The 25,444-nt window shown below is 31.5% G+C and overlaps 2 protein-coding genes across 2 annotated transcripts in view; one reads left to right on the top strand and one right to left on the bottom strand.

The window, feature by feature from the left end:
* Window positions 1-9: 9 nt before the first annotated feature.
* On the top strand, window positions 10-6,249 carry LOC140046138 (4-hydroxy-2-oxoglutarate aldolase, mitochondrial-like). The gene is made up of 7 exons (XM_072090678.1): window positions 10-297; window positions 739-867; window positions 1,266-1,393; window positions 3,536-3,670; window positions 3,810-3,906; window positions 4,080-4,213; window positions 5,051-6,249. The coding sequence occupies exons 1-7, from the start codon at window positions 108-110 to the stop codon at window positions 5,198-5,200; spliced, it is 963 nt and encodes a 320-aa protein (XP_071946779.1). The 5' UTR covers window positions 10-107; the 3' UTR covers window positions 5,201-6,249.
* A 2,868-nt stretch (window positions 6,250-9,117) lies between these two features.
* Window positions 9,118-25,444, bottom strand: part of LOC140046134 (E3 ubiquitin-protein ligase RNF38-like) — a 59,088-nt gene continuing 42,761 nt past the window's right edge. The window contains exons 5-11 of the mRNA XM_072090672.1: window positions 22,650-22,884; window positions 21,437-21,784; window positions 18,023-18,184; window positions 17,251-17,345; window positions 15,908-15,986; window positions 15,232-15,359; window positions 9,118-14,832 (exon numbers count right to left, since the gene is read on the bottom strand). Of these exons, the coding sequence (XP_071946773.1) occupies window positions 14,670-14,832; window positions 15,232-15,359; window positions 15,908-15,986; window positions 17,251-17,345; window positions 18,023-18,184; window positions 21,437-21,784; window positions 22,650-22,884 (1,210 nt within the window). The 3' untranslated portion in view covers window positions 9,118-14,669. The remainder of the gene's footprint in view (window positions 14,833-15,231; window positions 15,360-15,907; window positions 15,987-17,250; window positions 17,346-18,022; window positions 18,185-21,436; window positions 21,785-22,649; window positions 22,885-25,444) is intronic.

The raw sequence follows: 25,444 nt of genomic DNA, 5'->3' as shown, positions 1-25,444 counted from the left end.
ACTGTACAATATAATTTAAGAAGTGCATATTGTTGTAGTTTTTTGCGGGTTTGGCTTTCCATAAGAGATGGGTAAAATCTTTTTCCAGCAACATTTCAGAAAAGAGAATGTGGCGTATTGGAGTTCAAAGATCGATTATAGTTTATAGCAATTCCAGAACTCTGGTAACAGCTTCCAAAAATGTAGATATATCTGGTATTTTCCCACCAATAGTCACCCCTTTTGATACCGATGAAAGCATACGGTATGACTACCTCGAAGAGAACATTCGCCGCTGGAATAGCATACCGTTCAAAGGTAGGCGCGCATGATCTAGGCCTAGTGTAGTCTGCTAACTGATAAGTTCCCGTACCTCTTTTGCGTAAACATATAGACTAGGCCTAGGCTAGCAGCTCAAGGAATTGTCTTGGCTGGCCTACCAGCCCATGATTAAGTTTTTTCAATTATCACAGCCTCACAGTTCAAATGAATAACAAGTGCACGTTTTTCTATGATAATTTTTTTTTTTTATATGGAGTACGGTACCTTAATACTATAATATATTTATGGAACGCCAAATGAGACAAAACGCAACTGGCAAATGTTGACATTGCCTGTCCATTTAATGTGTCACTTTAGCTCAAACTATAAATGAACCCACAGTTCCATTATTAGTCAACCTGTAATTTACAACAAAAACATTTTATTTAAATATGATAATATTATTAAACTTTTATTTGGGACAAACTGTGTTTGTAGGTTATGCAGTGCATGGATCAAATGGTGAATTTGCATACCTTTCAAAGGAGGAACGTGTTGAAATACTAAAACATGTTAAGAAGTTTGCTACAGACGATAAAGTGATCATTGCAGGCTCTGGCTGTGAATGTTAGTATATTTCTGTTCTGTAACATTATTGAAACATTTTTCATTAAAAAAAATTGGTTTTTATTTTTATGTGTTGTCCTATCTTTGACACAATTGTTATACTTGCTTGATACTTGCTTGATGTTATGGGTCGGTTAGAAAGCTAAATATAGCTTATATGACATCAATTATGTTACATCAATTGGTGCAGATAGGTGAAGAAGAAAAAATAAATCAAAATTGGAAACTTTTTCATGTCAGATCTTGTTTTTTTTTTGTATCATATTTATTCATGTTAATTCAAAATTTCTATTTATTTGATTGTTTTAAAAAATCTTAAAATAAATAAAACTCAATCCGGTTATATATCTTATTTTTAATTTACAGTTTTTGTTTGTGTGTATTTGAATATTTTGTAGCCACAAGAGATACGATACAGCTATCCAATGAAATGGCTTCTGCCGGTGCTGATGCATTGTTGGTGATAACTCCTTGCTTTTATAAAAGTGGAATGAGCAATCCAGCTATGCTACAACATTATACAAAGGTATTCAAAATCAAAAGTCTTAACATATCTTGATAATCAAATGGGACTTTGTCTACATTATTATCAAACTAGTGTGATATGCCCAAATATGGTAGTGACATTCCCAAATATGGTCGTGTAGACAGAGCTTAATGGGCATATTTAGATATATTTAGGATAAGGACCAAACATTAGTACGTACATAAGGTTAAATTATTAAACTGTCTACACTATCAAACTTTATGTGACAAAAATATGTATGTTCCCATAATATATGGATAGGACACGATGATTTCATATCACTACCATATGAAACGCACTTTTGTGTCAAACTAGTTTGATATTGTAGACACCAACATAAAAACAAACTAGACATGAAACTCGTCACTTTGACGAGTTAGTTATCCGCACGACAAACGCCACGTGCACGTCATACGTTGGAATATTGCACACAGATAAAGATTATGGCATTATGACCTGAACTGAAGAATATCATACGTTTTTAGTGCTGAATTCAGTCTATTTTGTGTCATATAGTATATACATGCAAACAGTATAATCTGTATACATATTACATACAGTGTAGAATAGGTGAAATTACGGAACCCGCAATTTATTCAAATTTGTAACATGGTTACGGTATCAAAATGAAACACTAAGATAGCAATTTCGGGAGGAAATTATCTCAGTAACAACATATTAACGTGTAGAAGAAATTCGAATACGTGAAATATTGATGCGCGTTCTTTTAAATGTAATGAATGATGACGCAAAATATGAAAATACGACATTTTTTATTTAACTGGCCATATGATGACGTCACAACATGCGATTGGCAAAATGTTCACAGGATTTCGTATCTACAATCCAATAGCTTCCAGAAAATGTTTTAATCGTGATTATCACATTTTATTCTTACGAGCTACAACAGATAAAAATTTACTGTAAAGATGAAATTAATGACCCACGTAATTAAAATTTTTAGGCATGATGACCTCATAAAAATTTAAATATTTTTAACTTGTGCGAAAGATAGTTGATTTACCTAGACAAAATCAAAATCGGCGTGAAAATGGAAAACTGATAAGTGGCGATGCGTTCTACTAAATGTGATGAGCTATGACGAAAGATACAACAATCCTAAATTTTATATTCACGTGGCCATACGATGACGTCACAATGTCCGGTTAGCCATAAAAATACATGATCCGATATCTACAACTCATCAACTTCCAGAATTTGTCATCCACAAAAAGTTGATCGTGTAGTTTAGAAATTATGACTGTTTAAAAAAAGGCATAATTTTGACAAATTTTTGAACTTTTTCATCAAAAACGCGCGCAAATTGTCCAATTCGACGTGCTCGTATGACGTAACTTTAAGTCGAAATTGTTTAAAAGTTGGTAAAATTACTAGAAAAGGCTGGACAAATATAAATCATGCGAAAAAAATATGTTTTTAATGCTACGTGCGCACCACACACGTAAAAATTTGCGCACGCGTGGGAATTTTTGACATGCTTAAAATGACATGAAACTCGTAGAAAATTGAATAGAAATTAATTTTGCGCATTTTAAAATTTTAAATGCGCGTGCACGCGTAACTTTGTCTAAAACACGCAATTTTTTTTCACAAGAAGTTAGCGCATGACACAAATTAAACTTTTGCAAAGTTTCAGTTTAAAATCTTTTATGGTTTTCGATCTATGTTAAATACGCGAAATTCATAAATCGCACGTAAGTCACATTGCACAACTCTGACGTCATTAAAAAATAGGAGGTGCACAAGTTCACGTAAATGCCCACATGTTGTCAAAGTTATGAAATGTTATGTTTACACATTTTAGAGAAACGCTCTACACAAAAATAGCGAGAAAGAAAGAAGAATAATACAGAAAAAAATATTGATCCCATACAATAACAAGGAGTTATCCGCCAAGTGCGGATAACTAAATATAAACACGCACTTAAAGCTGATTTTTCACTAGGCGAATTTGTTTGCGTGCATCGAAAGTGTTAGCTATACACATGCGTATTCGTGTGTCCATCTTCTTGCGCCAACAAATTCGCCTAGTGGACAATCGCCTAAAGGAATAAACATAAAGACCCAAGAACCAATCATGTGTCACAATTTACATTTTATCATACAGTACTATTTTTTCAGGTTGCAGATCATAGCCCTGTGCCTATTATTTTATATAGCGTGCCAGCAAATACTGGGATTGACCTGAGTACAGAGGTCATATGCAAATTAGCTGAACATCCAAACATCATTGGAGTTAAAGAAAGCGGTGGCGATGTAAGACAACTTTTGTTTTTTTAAATACGATACGAAAACCGAAAGAAAGGATGTAAAGTAACACCTTTCTGGTGATTCACCTTTATTTGCTAGCTTAATCTGGCATTATGATTATGGTTATAAACATTAATATTTACAGGTAGCTAAAATTGGTTTAATGGTTCATAAAACAAAACAGCATGATTTCAGTGTGTTAGCTGGTTCAGGTGGCTTCTTCCTATCTGCACGTACTGTCGGTAAGTAAAAATGCTTCATAACCCATTGCAGCAAAATATCTTTGGAAAGATATTTAGAGAAGGGATTACTCCCATTGTTAATCTGATCAATTCATAGTTGAGCATGCCGAGCAAAAATGCATGCTTTTAAACTCTGTACACTCACTCGTCTCGACTTTAACTTTTCTTTTCAGGTGCTGTAGGTGCAATAGCCGCCGTAGCTAACGTTTTAGGTTCTGAAATGTGTCAACTGGATCAGTTGTTTAAAGATGGAAAAACAAAAGAAGCCCTCAGCCTACAGCATCGTATCATTGCACCCAATGCAGCAGTAAGTATTAATTTAAATGAGCTATTTCCTTAACTCTAGTGGTGGTGTGGAACAAAAAAACATCATCACCCAAAATTTTGACGCTTCAGAATCATATTACAGTGTATATAATATATGCTATACTGTAGCCCAACAAGACAGTTTCTATATTAAGCTGATATTAGGGCACTGAACGTTGTTGAACAAAATGTAGGAGAATGAATTTATTGAAAGAATTGTACTTGACTTTACATCATTTATATTTGTATGTATATTTGTTTCTGAAAGCAACACAATGTCTGTTGTATTGATGCAATTGACATTAATAAATGGAAATACTTTCATTGTCAATGGATAAATGAATGAATTCAATATGCACTAATATTGCTATAGTGCACATATTGATAATAATATACAAATTCCTATATACCGCCGAATTCCAACGAATGGATCATTTGCTCATGGCAATGTGGACTTAGATGTTACACTTTTCAACTACATGTTTCTTTCCTAAGGGTCACGTCATGTCAGTGCAGCCACTTACAGGATCTCTTTCATCTGTCCACGAAACAGTGGCTGTGTGTGAACTAGTACACTGGGTTAACCCCCTACTCGTCTTATGTACTAGGTTCTTTAAAGTGCACATGAGCAATGTATACTGACTCGACTACCACAATAACCTTGGAGCTAGTGAGCCTCTAACCTTTGCCGATGTAAGGCTATGGTTCGGCTCTCTCTCACTCATTACACTGTATTACATTATTCTATGGTGTTATAGAACTAGTGTGCAATTCTTTTCGTCTGCAAATCAAACAATCAAGTATTATACAATTTAAATAATTATTCTAACTTTTTCAGGTTACTAGAATGTTTAATGTTCCTGGGTTGAAGAAATCTATGGAATGGTTCGGATATTATGGTGGCCCAACACGATCACCGCTTCAATCACTTACAAGTGATCAAGAAAAACTTGTGAAGGCTTCCTTCACAGAGAATGGCTTTCTTTAATAAATACCAAAGTGTGTACTAAGGGACAACAGAACAAGGACATTTTTAGCGTATAAAATAACCTTTTTTTTTCAATATTTTGAACCATATAAAACATAAATATTTTGTCAATATAGGCCAGTTTTTGTAGAATAATTCTATTTTGAGAATGCCATTGAAATTAATGATGATGATACGCATAGCTCAAGATATGGTGTGTGACTGAATAGGAGCACAGCCAATTTGCGGCTCCCATATGAGATGGGAACATTGTCCTAAGTGTGATTCTAGTGAAATCGCAATATCTTGTACTGGGTTGTCTTGGGTTGTTACTTGCCTATGTTTTCTACTAAACATATTTATAAATTTTGTCTCATAGAAAAACTTGAACAAAAAGGCTTTATACTGTTTGAGATAAACATTTACTTTTTGGTTTTTATCCTTTTCTGTTGATTGTTTTGTACTGTATCAAATTTAACTTTATTATTATTATAGACATATTCTATTAATGAAAGTAAACGAGGGTTAATAAAATAAATATCTCCTTCATCTACCTTCCTAAAAAAAAGCCTCGCTATCGCTATTTAATATTTAAATCATTGTACTAACAGTATTTCATCATTTATTTTAACATAAGCCTACTACTAGTAATATTAAATTGTTAGTAACTTAGCAGTGAAGGAGGTACACTGACCTATCATAAAAGGCATGTGTTACTAGTGGCTAAGGCGTGTTACTAGTGGCTAAGGCTTGTTACTAGTGGCTAAGGCGTGTTACTAGTGGCTAAGGCGTGTTACTAGTGGCTTGTGAACAAGTGCACCTTTTTATGAACAAATAATTGTCACTAAAAGGGTTTTCCAGTTTACTATCACATTGAAAGAGATAAATTTAAGTTTTTTATTTAAGTAAATCTTTCCTTTTACTTTACTGTGTAGAATCTTGTTTCACATGATTGGTCACATAGTTTGCAGTTCCCACAAGTTTCTTTTATTTTACAGTATTATGTTTTAAACATTTTCCCCTTTTTTTATATAGACAGTTTTAAATGACAGTAAATATAATAAAATATATATAATCAACACTGTTCTTTTATTTTGATAATTTTAATTACAACACATTCAGTTATTTAAATTAAAAATCGGTATGCGTATATTAAATTGCCATATATAGTCATATATGCCATGTCAGTGTGGTCATATGTCCATACAGTATGTTGCATTTTTATGATATATGGCTATATGTTAAATAATCATAATCATCATGGTCATACATGGCCATGTGTTGCATATAACCATATACGGGCAATGTGTTGCATAATCATCTTGGTCATATATGGCCATATGTAGCGTAATCATCATCATATACGGCCATATGTAGCGTAATCATCTTGGTCATATATGGCCATATGTAGCGTAATCATCATCATATATGGCCATATGTAGCGTAATCATCATATATGGCCATATGTAGCGTAATCATCATCATATACAGTCATATATACGGCCATATGTTGCGTAATCATCATCATATATGGCCATATGTTGCGTAATCATCATCATATACAGTCATATATATGGCCATATGTAGCATAATCATCATCATATATGACGTAATGTAGCGTATGTAGCGTAATCATTATCATATGGTCATATGTGGCGTAATCATCATATACATTCATAAATATGGTCATATGTGGCGTAATCATCATCATATACAGTCATATATACGGCCATATGTAGCGTAATCATTATCATATGGTCATATGTGGCGTAATCATCATCATATACATTCATAAATATGGTCATATGTGGCGTAATCATCATCATATACAGTCATATATACGGCCATATGTTGCGTAATCATCATCATATATGGCCATATGTTGCGTAATCATCATCATATACAGTCATATATATGGTCATATGTGGCGTAATCATCATCATATGGTCATACGTAGCGTAATCATCAACATATACAGTCATAAATATTGTCATATGTAGCGTAATCATCATCATATATGGTCATATGTAGCGTAATCATCATATACAGTCATAAATATGGTCATATGTAGCGTAATCATCATATATGGTCATATGTAGCGTAATCATCATCATATATGGTCATATGTAGTGTAATCATCATCATATATGGTCATATGTGGCGTAATCATCATCATATGGTCATATGTAGCGTAATCATCATCATATATGATCATATGTAGCGTAATCATCATCATATATGGTCATATGTAGCGTAATCATCATCATATACAGTCATAAATATGGTCACATGTAGCGTAATCATCATCATATATGGCGAAATATAAGAGGGTCAAATATGCATGTTCTTTGCAATAACTCCTGGGTGATGTTCAGGAATTCTTCGAAAAATCAACCGAGCAGTACGCGTGTATATGTTGCCATGTCGGTATACATATAAATGGCAAAATATTGCCATATGTTGCGTAATTATTGGAGGGATTCATTGAATATGTTTATGTACAGTACATATGTTTTTCCACGTGTTAAGAATGGGCAGGGGTCCTGTGCCTTGATCAAACAAACAAATAACAGAATAAGACACGGACTCAAGTATGCTTTTAATGCAGTGTTATTATCTGCTTTCCGGGCTGTTAGATTACGACCATAGTACAAAAAACTGCATGAAGCACACACACACCAACTCCAAGATACTTAAAAATCTACAATTACAGTCATCATCTTCTCCGTTATAACATCCATATTATTATTTAATAAAAACAATGATCATATTAATAATAATAGTAGTAATATTAATTGTAATGATAAGCACAAACTAAATAAACATATAGTGTTAAGGATTGTGTGGAATGAATAGCATACACATAAATGATTTTTAATTTAAGCCACACAAAACTCGTTGAAAAGTTAAATGCCTATAGAGGGCGCCCTTTTATTCTAGAAGCCAAAATAATTTAAAAAAACATTGATTTAAAAAATAGACAAGCTGGAAGATATAATAAATACTTATTATTATTTTATGGTCTTTACACGACAACATTCTAAATGCTAATTGAATAATAATGAACCCATCACATACATATCTTGTGAAACTCTATGGCAGGCAGGATGTGTAATAAGCAATAATATTCCCATATGTTAATAAAAGAGGGCATATAAACAATTACCAATAATATTATCTGATCAACAAAAGATAGCTGTTATATGGAAGCAAACATTTAAATCAGGAAGTAATGAACAGCATAATAAAAAAAACAAAAACGCAAAGCAATTATTAGCAACTGATTTCACTCATCCGGTACGTATTAAAACTGATCAACAGTTAAAAAAGCAACAAAAAATGAATTGTTAAAATAAAAATAGCAAAGAGGGTTTAATATGCACCCACATTACATCATAAGCACCACGTTAATAAAAAAAAACCAAGCTTACACTCATTCTATTGAATGGAACAAAACTAGGCCAGCAAATGAATAAACAAAATCAAGGTATATACTGGGTTTAAATTACCCTTACGCTAGTAGTAGTGAAAATAAAGACCTTAGCAAATTTAATTTTAAAACTAAAATTGTACCTAAATGCTTTGCATAAAGGCGTGGGAATACATATTCCATTGTAGGCGTGACAAGGTATGGTTTGCAGAATATAATTATAATTGTTCCCAATCGTACATTTGACGGGCATTATTTTTTGTTGCATACTAAAACAAAACGCATCAGATTATAATAACCAATTCGATACCAATTAATTTGCATAATTCAAAATTAGAAAAAATAAAAATAGTTAAATAAATTTACTTAATAAGTAATCAGACTTATACAAGTGTTATTTAACTGAATTTAAATGACACTAACAGCAAATTAATGTTTTACCTGTCAATTATTTTAAATCGTCAATTGTTAACTTCATATATTCTTAGTATAACGTCTTTAGGTCTAAGTAACGCGTACATATCTAAAGTATAATTAATATCCATATACTTTATTTACATGTTAAGTCTACAATGCCTGTCCATTTAATCTAGAATAAGAACGATGTACATTTTTAAATTTACTTAATAACAAACCCCAAAATTACAGATGTGATTGTCCAAAATGCAACTCAAGCAAATCTATTAAAAATACCAATACCATAAACGAGCAATACTTGGTCCTTTACCCTGCAAACTAACATGTTATATATTTAACTATTTTAAATCCTACAAGCTAACACTATTCCCCTATCACAAACAAACGGTTAGTCAATTTGGTGCAATAACAATTCTTTGGATTTTTGTTAACATACATAAAGATAAAAGCAGCATGGTGAGAGATGAAAATGATTAACATTACACAGCCGACAACAATACAGGCATTTGCTAAACATTAAGAGTAAGCAAAATACAGAAATAAATTCAAATTAAACCCAACATACACAATATGACGCTTAAAAATACCCCTTAAAATTTATTCCTGAGAAATTACTAAGTTTGGAAAAAAACTATTTGCATGTAACGAAATTAATCTAAGGGATTGACTTAAAAGTTGAGTGGAATCTCGACTGGGTAAGTGCGTTTAGGTAAACTCACTCAACAACCAGCCTTCATTATGTTCGTCAACAATGTATGTAAAAGAAATTCAAAGAAAATACTATAATTCTCAATTGCAATAATATTAAAAAAATATTTTAAAAGCAAAACCCCGAAAAAATATATTTTAAGAAGAATGATTTGTAAACATTTAAAATGCAATAACAAAAGTAAACGTAAGAAGGTATTTTGTAATAATATTACGTAACAATGAATATAAAATAGATGGAATGCAAGTATATAGATATAGATAATAACAAGTCTAACAATTTCCCCAAAACAGCTAAGCAATTATTGCTAAAAACTCACCCAATGCTTAAAACTAATTAAGATTAATTAAGTAATAAGATCTAGTAGTAAAGCTTAATTTTTACCAAGAATGACGGATAAATGGTAAAATTGTTTTTACATAAAAAACATACTTGTTTTTATTTCCTTTATTATGTCTTGGTTATTATAAGCTTGTATACAATATAAGCATTGAGTAGAGCCAATTAATAATTTAAGTTGGGAAAAAATTATGATCATATGCTAATTTTTTAATAGTCAATAAAGACTGAAAAAAAAAAAAATCAGAGCTGTTTCTTGGCTGCCTTCGTTAACTAAAGCATTTTTCAAGAAGTAGAGTGCATAGGGTTTGATAGTAAACGACACCTACTCGACAAAACCGTCCTTATAGATATTAGCTATATAACCGGCAGTTTCAACACGACAAGAATAACGTTCTCATACAATACAGACGCAAGTAAAAGGCCCTCTCTAAAACTGAGCACCGCACAACATTTCTCAGCTATATTTCACAAGTACTTTGAATAATAATGACCATTTGAATAACTGCATGCTTCGGCATAAATATTGATATATTAATTATGTTAAGCTCGTATATTTTGCCTTTGTTTACTAAACTAGCTGATCACGCATAATTCTGTTTTATTTTTCTACATCTAGATATCAACCAATGCCTAACTCTATTTTGAGCTCAAAACGACCAAACCGCAAACTGTCAAATGCAGAGCGCTAGAGGGCGCACACCTTCAGAGATCGCTCGAGTAATGCAGACATACAGAATCACAAGTAGTACACGTTGCATATTGACTATCTATACTGACATGTCTGTACCTGATTAGTATTGAGACAGTACATCCTTTAATTGGTATAACAACCGACAAACCAAGCTAAACTATGACTGAATCATTTGAATATGTATTTCTTAAAACCAAAGAGAACAAAGTCCACTAAACATGACCAAGTAAAACATAACTGACATTAATATGTTGACAATTGCAAGTAACAAAGGTATAGCGCTATCAAGTGACGTGGATATAGAAAACACTGATCACCAACTTATTAATGATTATTTTGAGTTTAAGTTATAACATATACGTACGTAACTGTTAGGTTATGGTTAAAACAAGTTGAATTGTCATATTTTGATTAAACTTGAATAAATATCAAAAAAATTAATATTTTCAGTGTATCTGTTGATACAAGGTTGAAATATTTCATATATTTTAAAGAAACATTACAAAATAAAAAATATAAAACTGATGAATTAACGAGACAAATACATTCATCAATTAATCAATTAAATTATTATAAAGGCACATTTTCTGATTTAGCTAAACTAAATAGCATAAGTGACATTTGAGTATAAATAGCCTCCAATGTCACTGGAGTGTAAATAGCATATATATTACTGTAGTGTAAATAGATAATCCCAGTGAACATAATAAAGCAAGATGGCAAATAGCACAATTTGTACATTTTAGTGTTCCTTCCAGTAAACCCATATTAATTCATTGTAATTAATTCATTTTAATTAATCACACTATTTTGTTAGTAATGAGGTAGCTACAAAGACACTAGCAGCAAAATAAACACTTCTATTTGATTTTTTTTTAGTAGAACATTTTTGTCAAATTCGATAATTACATTCTTTAATATAACATTTTTTTATCTCATCGAATTCCAATGAAGTTTTCAAATTTCACAAAAATATTCCACATTTTTTCATTGCAAAATCTGTTTTTTTCTACTAATTGTATTCTTCTCATTGAAGAAGATATAAAACCTACGATACTTGTAGGAGATATTCTAAATATTTATTTGCATTCCCAGACTATCGATAGCAGTAAGAGTTGCAGAATACACGGCAAAGTATTTGAACCATCTCAGTCAAATTTCTAAACCTATAGATACATATTGCAAATTACTAATTAAAAACAACTGAATAAATACTGTTATATAACCTCTAAACACATGCAAAACCAGTCACTAGGCCTAATGTTAGTTCAAAAAATATAAATTTATTTGATCGAATCTGCCCGAGTAATTAATTCTGCTTCGTAGGCAGCATTGTCTCATTCTTCTTTAAAATATTACAATCGCTTAATTTTTATTTATTATAAACCAGATAGATAATTTGTGATAACATATTCCTTACAAGCAGTTGATTAATATATACTATCTATGCCTTACATAGAAGTATTACGTTTTCTATGTTCTTAACTGTAAACTACTATGGCGTATTACAGGTATTAACAGTGCTACATACAATCATATTTCTGGTTTAAAATTCCATGCATATACTTTTATTTTCTTTTTTTTTCTTGTGCTGGTTATTCCATAAATGTGTAATATATGCAAATGTATTACTAATATATTAATCCTTTACATCACAATTTAATGGTGAGATTATCGTTTAGTTAACAACTAATACCACTATGCTTGAACTTGCTATAATGCAATTCATAATATTTCAAAGAAAAATCCCAAAAATTGTTGTAAATGAGGCTCTCGCGGAGTGAAACTCCAACATTGAGTGCCCCTCAGCGACTCCCAACATCGAGTGCCACTCAGCGACTCCAACATCGAGTGCCACTCAGCGACTCCAACATTGAGTGCCACTCAGTGACTCCAACATTGAGTGCCACTCAGCGACTCCAACATTGAGTGCCACTCAGTGACTCTAACATTGAGTGCCACTCAGCGACTCCCAACATCGAGTGCCACTCAGCGACTCCAACATTGAGTGCCACTCAGCGACTCCAGCATTGAGTGCCACTCTTAATGCCGACATAGCTTAATAAAGAATAGCTAAACTTAACCACTCTTAAAACGTACTAGAGACGTACAGGTGATGTAAAATAAATGCCAGGACATAGAATGAGTCTGAACCTATGAATATTTAGTACAACAATACAGACATTGTTCGTAATCATCACATTAGATTTCCAACATACTAGAGTAATAAAACACTGCTCTAATCTATTACAGCATATAAAACTAGTATACAATAATTATGCGAGTGGTTAATTGCACATGAAAACGTTTGGCGTGTTTGGGCCAGGTGCCACTTGCAACAAAGCAGCAATCAAGATATATATAACGGCAGTGATAGGAAAGGAATTGTCCTGGCTTCATGTTCAAATGTTGTGTTTATGAGTGAGTTAAAAACTTGTCCATGTTTTATTAACAATGTTACAAGTTTGAATGTTATAAAGCAACATGCAAACGTAAATGTGTGCGAATGACATGCATGTGTACAAACATAAATGTATGCATTACCAAAATGAATTCATGCATAACATGCAGGTAGCATACAACACTGATTATTTTATGCAAACGATTGAAAATGTATTTAATTAAATGTGTTTATTTTTAACTATTGAATTAATGGCGAGTGGCAAGCAAGGATGGCCTACGTTAAATAGGAAGACATGTGCTGCTGGATGTGACTTGGACTATAATGTTTCAGTCCTGGAGATAATGGTTCAGTCCTGGACTATAATGGTTCAGTCCTGGACTATAATGGTTCAGTCCTGGACTATAATGGTTCAGTCCTGGACTATAATGGTTCAGTCCAGAACTATAATGGATTATGTATAATGGATGTGTTGGGCATACAAGCAGGCATGATACAAGGCAATAGTATTTTGTGGCTAATTCAAAACCCTATGCTTCCATAAACCTAATATTTGTCACTATCCCCTAATTTTTGAATAAATATAAATTTAGCAAAAAATGAATTAGATGCCCAAGAGTTAATCATCAAAACCACAATTAATATAAGGCATGCAGAAATAGATTAAATATATAAATGACTAAATAACCAAATTAATACTAACAATTGATTAGCGTTTTATCATAGCATGTTGGAAACCTAATCAATTCATCATTTAACAAAAATATACTAAAAAAAGCTACATATCTATCTATTGCTACTATATCATTCTCTCGCAAAAAATAAACAAACAAAAAACAAGTTTGTTAATACATCTCCCTAGTTACAGTACTGATTCAATCTATATCAAAAGGGTCTAGCACAAACATATTCATAAACATTTTAAAAACAAATCATTAACATAAAGAAAATCATAAACGTAACATCCCCTAAAAATACTGTTGGCATTACAGAAGTTCAAAGGCGTTTTTGGAATACAAATTAACATAGGCACTAACTTCTTGTGATTTTATCATTTGATTATTACATGTACAATATAATATGAAGTTAAAGGTGCAGTTTACAACATATGAAACACTTGGTAGACAACTTAAACAATTATACTCCATATATGGTAATATATCCTTATATGGAACAACGTTAAAAAAAAAACGAAATGAAGAAATTATATAAATATTTAAATCAGAAAAAAAAGTTGGAATTGATAATAAAAAAATGTTATTGTTCCAAGCTTCGAAGTTAATTAATAAAGGAGTTAATTAGTTAATTTGGTCAGAACCATCACCATCACTACAAGCTTAAAAACAAGCTAACCCTATCAAATAAAGTGCATTCTATTTGGATTATCAACCATTTGAATAGCCTAACAAGTAACGACAATCGAGCAACACGGTTTCAGTAGAACAGGTAAATGAAGCACCCTGCCGACTACAGGAAAACGTCGTTCGCCATTAAATGAACTCATTCAGTCGTATTTCCTAAATCTGAAGCATCGGCACGGCAGATCGGGCAGGTTCGATTTGTTTTTAGCCACTTGTCTACGCATTTGGCATGGAACTCGTGGCTACAGGGAAGAACTCGCAACAACTGTCTTGTCTCAAATTCAGACATGCACACAACGCAACTGAAAGAACAATATTTAATTCATCAAAGTTAAGAACATTGTACATCAAATAGGTTGTAGTAAAGTCCGCACTATTTAATTTTTTTTAGTCCATGAGGTAAATTATTTGATATCCTTAGACAGAATGCTTTACTCTCATTACCTCATCCGTCGGATGGGACGTATAGCTGTTGGTCCTGTACATGTACATGGAGTACACGTTAAAGAACATCATCTCCCTATACTTCGTCACTGCTGACTGTCATGTGTGTAAAAGGGCCTAATCAGACTCCCTCAGAGTTCAATTAAACACAAGGATTGATTACATTACATTTTTTTAATAATTTTAATTCATTGTACGCCAGAAGAAACAGGTCATAGGTCAACGTGACCTACTTATTGTTTGGTTATACTACTCACCATGTTTGGTCATTGTGAGATTTGTGTGTATCTGGGTTGTAGCGGTAAGATGGTAACTGATCAATGGCTGACTTTGTCAAACCCTTTGGTTTCGCTTCACCGAGTCTCTCTGCTAGATTTAACAAAGCCTGTAACAAAAAAATTAAAAATTGTCATTTGCGATACGATATATTTTGTTTACAGTTACATTGTGTTAAACTAATATTATTGTTTGTCGATTTATTGAGGCATATTTCCAATAGGCGACATCTAATTTACAATATACACAGATTATCAACAAATAATATAATTTTTGATTATTTTTTTTTTATTTGTTTTGAATTGAACAATTACAAGAAACACAGAACAATAGAAAGTAAACACAAAAGTTTCAAAAGCAAACTGTAGGAATATTTACATTTTAAATAAAATCTATGTAATTAAAAAAAATGTTAAGAAACAAATGTTTTGATTAAAATATAAAATAAAAATTGATTTAATAACAAAAAAAAAGTTAAATTAATTAATAACTTAGTGAAATGAATAAAATAAGGAAAGAAAAGGAGAGTTTTTGGGAGCTAATTCAAATTATTTAAATTATTCCATTTATTTATTTATTGACATATCTCACTTAAGTTTGATTAGTGAATAACATTCCAAAATAAATGTGTTTTGGAATTGGAAGCGGTCTACGTACCTCATAGTTTTCTACTTCTGCGTTTTCATTGTCCAAGTTAACCCCATACGCTGAGGGCGCCACAGAAGCATTCGGAACACTAAAGAAAAAAAAATTAATATAATAATATTTACTATTTATTTACTAAAATTCTTTTATTTCAATCTTTCATTGACACATACACAAAAATATAGTAAGTAAATATTAATTTGAAAATATTATTATAAAATTAACAAACTAGATTTATTCAATTTATATTTCTCGCATCAGTTCTCAGAAATTAAATTATATCGTTTCTATGACAATCAATCCCTGAATAATTAGCATATTAAATGAATATTCATTTATTATAATATTTAAATCTGAATAACAAAGCCAAATATAATTTTATCGCATGAAACAAATTTACATAATCATAACATAATAAATTTATTGTGAATAACTTTTGTTAATGATAATTGATATTTAACGATCTCAAATTAATGAAATTGTGCAATTTAACGTTTTATTTTCACAAGAAAAACAACACTCCCAATTCTCTGACTGTACTAAGCTTGTCACTGTGAGTTACATGACGTGATGTACGTACGATGCTGTTCAGCGATGGGTTCATTACACGTCCATTTATATTCGCATGAGTCATCGCATTTTTTTTTATCAGTAATCTCATCTCAATATGTAATCAAACATACAAGCTCTGTTCTATGTCCCTGGATATTTATCTCTGTTTATTTATGTTGCACGCTTTAATCGCTTTTAATTGGCTGCTTCACGTATTTGTACGCAACTTGTAAATATGCACATATTAATTTAATATTACAATACAACAACATCATTTACACATAAATTATATTAAATATATCATTCAGTGATTATTTAAATTATTGCTGTTAATTTTTTTACAATTATATTTATTGCGTAATTTAACAACAATTGAATTCAATTTATTATTTTTTTATTTATTATTTAATTTATATTATTTGAATTTAATATATTATTTAATGTTTATTCATTAGCTAACTGGGTTGAAAAGATTATTAAAAAACACTGTTTAATTTCATACAATTATTATTATTAATGTTAACAATAAGGGGTTAACTGTTTCAAATTATTTAATTTAATTGAAAAAAATGACATCAAAATATTTTTCCAGGGGGGAAATATATCTTTATGAATAATCTGTCAGAAAAGTTGACAACATGTTTGAAATGTCAAAAGTGAGCTTATTTAAATAAAATTAACCAAAATCATTTATATTTTCTCCAATATTCATATCACTTTAGTAGCTTCTGTATCATATTTCTGACAAATGAAATTTGTATTTGTAGGTCTGATAAATTGAAAATCATTCATGCATTACTTACATGTAATGGAGGAGAAGTGGGGGTACTGGAGGGTTGCGCCACATTCCCCTTATCTGCCTTCTAGGGGGGAGATTTGGTCGACTAAGTCTTGGATGCTATAGGTAAAAAAAATCCTTATTAATCAATAATCAATAATCAATAAACACATCAACAACATCAATGTTTAAACTTTCTTTGCAAAAAAAAAAAGTATCTAAAATATAATGTTTATTTAATTAGATAATTATTTTGTATATTAAATCTGTCTGAATACTGTATCTATTTTATATACAGACTTTTCGCTTCTTACTAAATTGAAGTAAATTAAATTATATTGAAAGTGTATTCAAAATCAATGTGGATTTCATTTATAGCTTACCGAATCACGGCATATGAAATGCACTTATTTCAAGTTCAATGACCAATGGCAAAATAAATCTATCAACTTTAAATACATTCAAACGTTCGCACGGATATCTTTTTTTTCGTATCACAAAATATAATTTTTAACATTAAAAATAGCCCCGTGCAATCCCAATGAGGTGGTAGTATGAGAGTGAGAGGTAAAAATAACAATAAGTAAAAGGATGTAAACATTATTCAAAAGGGACTACATTGACAGTATGGATCATTATATTGGTCAGTGGTTATTTTTCACATTATCAAATATTATTGCTAGACAAATAAATTATCTTTCTTTTCGTTAAAATATATCTTGGGTAAATTATTGTCTTTAAATGTCGTTCCTATTATTACTGGTGTTATTGGAAAAAATATATAAATAGCAATTTACCATATGCAGTACATCTGCCGTGGGATTTCGTATCATACTATCAGGAATTACATGATGCATAGGAGCGGACTGATTTAACGTATGCGTGTGCTGTATGGAATGCACATGGTGAAACGGTGTCGGCCGTTCTGATATTAGCTCCATTTCAGGCTGCCGAGGATGCTAAAAGTAAAAAAAAAAATGTATAAATTTAACATAAAAACTAGAATTTAATTCGTCACTTTGACGAATTATAGGTGATCATTTTTATCGCTTTACTTACATTAATATTTTTTAAACATGCACGTACGTTAACATACAATAGGAAAATGTTGATGTATACCATCCTGTTATACGCTTATAGTGCGGAGTTGTGCCTATTATGTGTCATATACAATATGTACAGTATATACTGTATATCTATATACAGTGTAGCATAGGTGAAATTACGGGACCCACATAATGTTCAAATTGTTTGGTATGATGGAATTGTCAAAATAAACTCGAAGATGACAATTTCGAAAGATAATGAATTGAGCAAATAAATATAAGGATTGGAAGATAATTTGACACGTAGAAGCGCAATGCGCGCTCTTTGAAATTTGTATAACTTTGACTAAAGAAATTTAAAAACAACGTTTTAACTTCAACTGGCCATATGATAACATCACAACATCCGATAGGCTTAATTTTTATATGAATTCATATCTACATTTAATCAGCTTTCATAATAAATTATAATCTTCAAGGTCACCTTTAATTCTGAAGAGCTATAACATATTCAAATGTATGGTGTAGCTGAAATTACTCGACCTTGGTTATTAAAGTTTTTACACATGATGACGTCATCAAAATAAAAATGTTGACAACTCTTGAGAAAGATAATTAATTGAGCAAGCACATACTAAAATTTCGGCGAAAATCGGGCTCAAATAACGGAGATGCGCTCTATTGAATGTGATAACCCACACAAAAAGATAAAAATTACTAATTTTTAAATTGAAGTGGCCATTTGATGACGTCATACCATTTTGTACGTCTAATGTGTACATGAATATGTATCTACAACCCAATGGCTTCCCGAATAAGTTAAAAAAATTGGGGGTCACCTGCCATTCTGAAGAGTTATATTCATTTTAAAAAGGCCTTATTTTTCACCATTTTCAGCACTTTGATGCAATTAATTTGCGCATTTTGTTATTTTTAACCTGCTCGTATAGCGTTATTTTCAGTCGGAACTTACTCAAATTTGGTGAATGTACTAAGGATGGTGAGTAGAACGCGATTTGTATAAAAAAATTGCAATTTTTACGCTTTGTAAGTATCGCGCGCGCAAAATATTTTTTTTGCGCAGTAGTTTTTTGAAACACGCAAATGGCCTAATTCATGCTCTAAATTGATTAAAACGTAATTTTGAGCTTTTTAAATTTTTACTGCGCGATTCCACACGCATGACCCTACGTGCGCGCGCATTTTTACTTGCTAATATTTTTACCCTTGACCTGAAGTTTACGTGTAGTGAATTTTGTAAATATGTGATAATAAATTATGGATATATGATTGATAATGTGATTTCACAAAATGGCGTATACGTGACGCCACGGATGAGTGATCACGCTGAAAAGCTTATTATGGCTAAGTTAAAATATTTGAAAGACATTGTGAAATTTTTGTGATCATTGCTATTCAACTTTTTGAGATATTTGACGAACAAAAAGTGTACAGAAAGAAGAATAATAATAACAATAAAGATTTTGTACAATAACAATAGGTGATCATTTTATTCTAAATGATCACCTAACAAGATAAAATACACCGAACACTACCACTAAAGCATTTCATTTTCACTTTATTTATTCGACATCAAAAATGTCCTGGGACTCCAAAAGCAACAGAGTCACCATAACATGATATGTTTGGGGCCCCAGAAGAACTTAACTACATAGAATTATTTATCAAAATAAAAGCCTCTACTCTTTCCAAAACCTGGGATCTCAACTGTACAGTATGCAACTGTTTTTACTTATTTAAAAAAAATACTTTATTCCATCAAACATGTTAGTAAAAGGATACTATTAAAGTTTTCATTCAAAAATCCATTTTTATATTTAAAGTGCATTTTATTTAAATTTCCTAATAAAATTTCAACTATAAAAAAAATGTTTCACTATAATATCAAGTACTTTGGAACAAAACTAGCCAGCAGGTTATATAATCTTACAGTGTACACAGAAAACAATAATGAAATTGATTGAGTAAGTGAATCTGAATGACTTAGTAACCAAATGATTGATTCTACACATAGCTTGATTTATAACCATTCCATCTACTGGATATTACGATGCAAAATTTGAACAATAACTCATCGAAAACTAATGCACGATGGTTAAATTAAACAGATATGTTGACCTTTTTCTTTGCAGTATTGAACACAAAACAGCAGTTGAACCGATAATACAACAGTGATTGGTTCAAATCTCTGTAGATTCCTTTTCGATAATTGCAAAATGAATGTATAATATGTGAAATTCAATGTTTTAATTAAATAAATTCATTGTTTTCATTTAATTACCACATAATATTTGTGAAATGTTTTCCAGTTGCCTACAGTGTTGACTATTTCATTAAGAAAAACGTCTCCTATTTGATGATGTGCAAGAATCCAGTCTACAAGTCTGTTTTCATAAAGCACTACAGTTTCTTTATTTTCACTAAAACCACCTTGCACTAATTTCTTAAATGTTCATTATATCGTGTCATAATATCCGCCTAACTTCAAAATCGTCTGAAAGGCCAGATGTTCTGTGATTGATACTCGCAGGCTACTATTAACATTGCATTTATGTTGCATATCTTACGAGAAATTTGATGAAAAAAAAAGTATAAGGATTCAAAGATAAGAGTACCACATTGCATGTAGTACTCTGCATACAGGTGTATGTAGTACTCTGCATACAGGTGTATGTAGTACTCTGCATACAGGTGTATGTAGTACTCTGCATACAGGTGTATGTAGTACTCTGCATACAGGTGTATGTAGTACTCTGCATACAGGTGTATGTAGTACTCTGCATACAGGTGTATGTAGTACTCTGCATACAGGTGTATGTAGTACTCTGCATACAGGTGTATGTAGTACTCTGCATACAGGTGTATGTAGTACTCTGCATACAGGTGTATGTAGTACTCTGCATACAGGTGTATGTAGTACTCTGCATACAGGTGTGTGTAGTATTGGGTTGGCACCTTAATTCATTCATAAGACAATCAATAAGAATAAACATCCTTAAACATATATTGAAGTCCAACAGATTCCAAATTCTTTTTAGCATTAAAAACACATTCAGGATACTAATATTTCTGGGAAATCAGGCATAAGGGTGTCAGGTATTGGGTTAGTGGTGATTGTATTATTTATCATTTATGATATCTTACCTGGTGAGGTGGAGCAGGTATGTACGGTACAGGAGGAGCATGATGATGTATATGAGGATGCGCTACCAACATCTCATGATGGGTGAAGAACGATTGAACGCCGGCTTGCGTTACTGGCATATGATGCGAATTACAACCTGGTAGCTGCGTTACACTACACAGGGGGAAGTGGCCTACCCCGCACATGGGGAACGGTGGTGGGTGAGGCGTATTGCAGTGTGGTAACGTTGTGTATGGTCCGTGTCGGAGGTTGCAACCTGGGATTGTGTGACCAGTACAAATGGGAACTGCATATGTCGGCATGGACACGGGGATGGAGACGGGAACTGTTGAGGTTGAGACAGGCATCTGCAAAATATAAACACAATTTTTGTCAAAATAATAATTCCATAATACTAGTCATTTTAAATGAATTCATACTACCTGTAGGATTATGCAAAATGGTACTTTCTCCAAAATGACAATAACTGTACATGTTATTACTGCAGTAAGTAGTGTGTATGATTATTTAAAGAATGCTCGCTATATAATTGAATAAACAGGTTAAAGAGTAAACAAATTGTAGCTAATGCGTTGCCTGCAGTAGAATAATTTTGACATGGTCCTTAATTAATTTTGCAAGTTTGTGCTAACATGATGGAACATTGAAGAATAACAGAAAATATAATGATAAATTAAACTGTTCCAATTTATTGTTGAATTTTGCATAATTAAATTGAGGCACTAAGGGCATTCACCTGTGAACACGTCGGTTTCGTTTGCTTATTGATTACAATCTTATAATCAATATCATAAAATCATCTTATACCGTTTCTTTGTTCTTTGTGAAATGAAGATTTATAGTTTTGAAAGGTTCGACAAACAGATATTCATATCTTTTATTATAACTGTCATATTAACCTATTTGTAAAAGCGCTTAAGACATTTTAAAATCATTTCTGAAATTAATATTATATTTCTATAGGCTGTTTGCTTAAGGTACATAATTTCTAAACTGAAATACAACAAATGAATAAAAAACATTTGTATATAATTTTTCATTACCATCTCATAAAATAATTGTTGTCCATCAATATAGTGATTTATGCAGTATCTCACCCTCTGCTCACCATAGCGGAATATACAGAAAAAAAAGCTGTAAAAAGGTATGAGGCTTACCGGTACAGGTCTATTTCTAGATAAATCATTGAAATCAAAAATGTATGAGGCTTACCGGTACAGGTCTATTTCTAGATAAATCATTGAAATCAATGATAATATGGGGTTGCACCATTGTTTGCGACGCTGACGAAGGGTAGGGCCTTTGGTTCGGAACTGAAGGTGGTTGGAATGCTGTTCTGTCACTAGAGGGCGCTAGTCCACTTGCGATGTTATTGTTACTATTGTTATTGTGAAGATTTCTAGATAGCCTTTCTCTTTGCCTTTGACTCTGTCTTCTTGCCTGAGGACTGTAAAAAGAAAAAAAATAAAGCAATATTTACATTTTAATTTAAAGAAATATAAATTGGAAGCTGTAATGAATGTTTAATTCTGTAGAATTCCCAACATTTTAAAATGCAAATACAAATTTAAAAAAACTCTCATAATTGCAATTTAGTCGATCCTCTGATTATACTCTCTGAAAACCAGTACAGTTGCCCAAAAAATACTTGTTTTCAAGTCTAAACTGTATCACATTCTTTGTTTTTATTAAGAACACTTTGATTTTGAAATAAGAATTTCTGGAAAACCTGACATATTAGGCTAACTCAAAGTAATCAGTTATTAGGAGAAACTGAACCTCCAATCAAAGACCATAATAACACAATCTTACAATATGAACATTGAATCTTTAAAAAATATTTCATTTTTAAGCATGCATCATATTTGGAATTATTTTAACTTGACTGACATTTAACAAAAAAACTTCAAAACAGTTTATTACAGCCTTGCATTTGTTGTTTAATTGTATACTTTACTACTGAAAGACTAGAAAAACAACATTAAAATTCAAACAATAAAAAGCATTGTAATTGATCAGTAACGTAAGGAATAAAACTGGAGCTAATTAAAGGTGCCATTACAATAAAACGCGAGAACAATAACAACAAATGATTCATAAAACGAGTTACTTAAACAGCATGCACTTTTATCGAATTCAGTGCATTCAATCGAAATCAAATTATTTATGCGCGGATAATCGTCAATTGCGGTAGGATCAAATATTTTATAATGGTTTGAGCTTAATCCCTGTTCCTATGGAATACATTGAATTGTGTAGGCCTATAACTGTATTGTTGTTAAGCAGAAAATCGTAATCAGGCAGCATAACGTTGAAGGCTTGCATATGCAGAGAAACCTCTAGAGAATTTCACGAAGCCAGTAGGCTAGCTTGTTCTACATTAACTCTAATACCCTGTTTTCTCAGAGATGTACTCAATGATGCATGGACAATTCTCTCATAGTACGTGAGAAATAACACAAAGGCTTTTTCAGGCTAGTATTATGACAAATTGAAAATCTATTATCAAGAAATATAAGCAAAACAACAATGTATATATTGTATGAAATAAAAAAAATGTATATATTTTTGTGTATGTATAGTATAAGGTATTAGAAACTTAAATAACAATATTTTAAAAGGTTCTGTTTGTGTTGTTTTCAACGCACAAACAAATATATTTATGAGTCATGTCTGTTACTTTTCTTTACTTGTGTAGAATTGAAAACTATATAATGAAGTGCTAACTGCTATTTTCTCACACCTATATGTGTAAAAACCAGTCTCCATAAAAATTTAAGAATTCTGTGTAAAACCAGCCAACGACGAAGGCCATTTCCATCCTCATTACAACTAGATTCTTTGTCCTCTAAAGCAGTAGATTTTCTATACTAATTATCAAGAAAAAAAATGTTCTTGTACAAAGTATTTCAATTGATATAACATTGAACCTAACTATAAATAATTAATCATCAATTTCCAGCTTTAAAAAAGCAATTTCAGATATATTGAATTATCATTTTAACTTTTTTTAAAGTTGGTATCCTCTTCTAGCTAGAAATGAAATGCCAATCCACCTCCCCTTCCTTCTTGAATTCCAATAAAAAAATACAAGAAAATAATGGAATCTTTTACTCAACTAAAACTAGAACAAAAGTAACTGGGAAAAATATCTATAAATTCAAAAATATATCAACTCAAATGTTAGTTACTCAGTTAGTGATCCTGCATATATCTACTGAAAATGTAATCCAATCAAAAGAAAGAATAAATAAATCAAAAATATAGAAAGGGACAACTCCCTAACTAAAAAAGAATACAAAGGGACAAGAATATTAATTGAATTAAAAATGAATGTATTGTTGTTTCTTTTATACAAGGATTAACATTGATAATTCATTGAAAATCAGTAATATCATTTTACTGATGTAAACTATGACTACGATTCGTAATCTGTTTTTGTACACTGCTAGATGCATAATGCATTTTCAGCTGTACGATCCATCTACAGCTAATTTAATTGTAAGATTCTTCTGCTTCATTGTAGGACAAACATTGAATATTTATTCTAAGTTCATCGATAAACTCATCCGACTGAAGGTCAGTCAAATGTCAGTACAACTTTACCTCCAAATAGTAATAACTATATTCTGTATCTACTGTATATTCAAATTTCGTTTGGGGCTAATATTTTTCAAGATGTTTTCATTTTCATTCTATTAATTATCAGTATGGTTCAATTACTTTATTATTTTGCAGTTATAATAGTACTAATAGTACTGATTAATATCATATTTTCAGAAATAATCAACCTATTTATTATATCTTTTAACTGCCTGCTTAATTAAAAGTAATTATTGATGAAATTATCAAAAATGTGTTTTGTCTTGCTCAGTGTTCTCAACTAATCAATATATGATGAACATATGCAAAGGAATACAGTATCACGCCGATAGTAGAGACAACAAGCATAACAATAAACATTGTAAGCCTTGTTTAATTGCAACAGTCAACTGACCAATCAGAAG

This window comes from Antedon mediterranea, chromosome 4 (assembly GCF_964355755.1).
Source record: "Antedon mediterranea chromosome 4, ecAntMedi1.1, whole genome shotgun sequence".
NCBI classification, from domain to species: domain Eukaryota; kingdom Metazoa; phylum Echinodermata; class Crinoidea; order Comatulida; family Antedonidae; genus Antedon; species Antedon mediterranea.
Note: the sequence above shows the minus strand (reverse complement) of the source record. Positions and strands in the feature narration are given on the sequence as shown.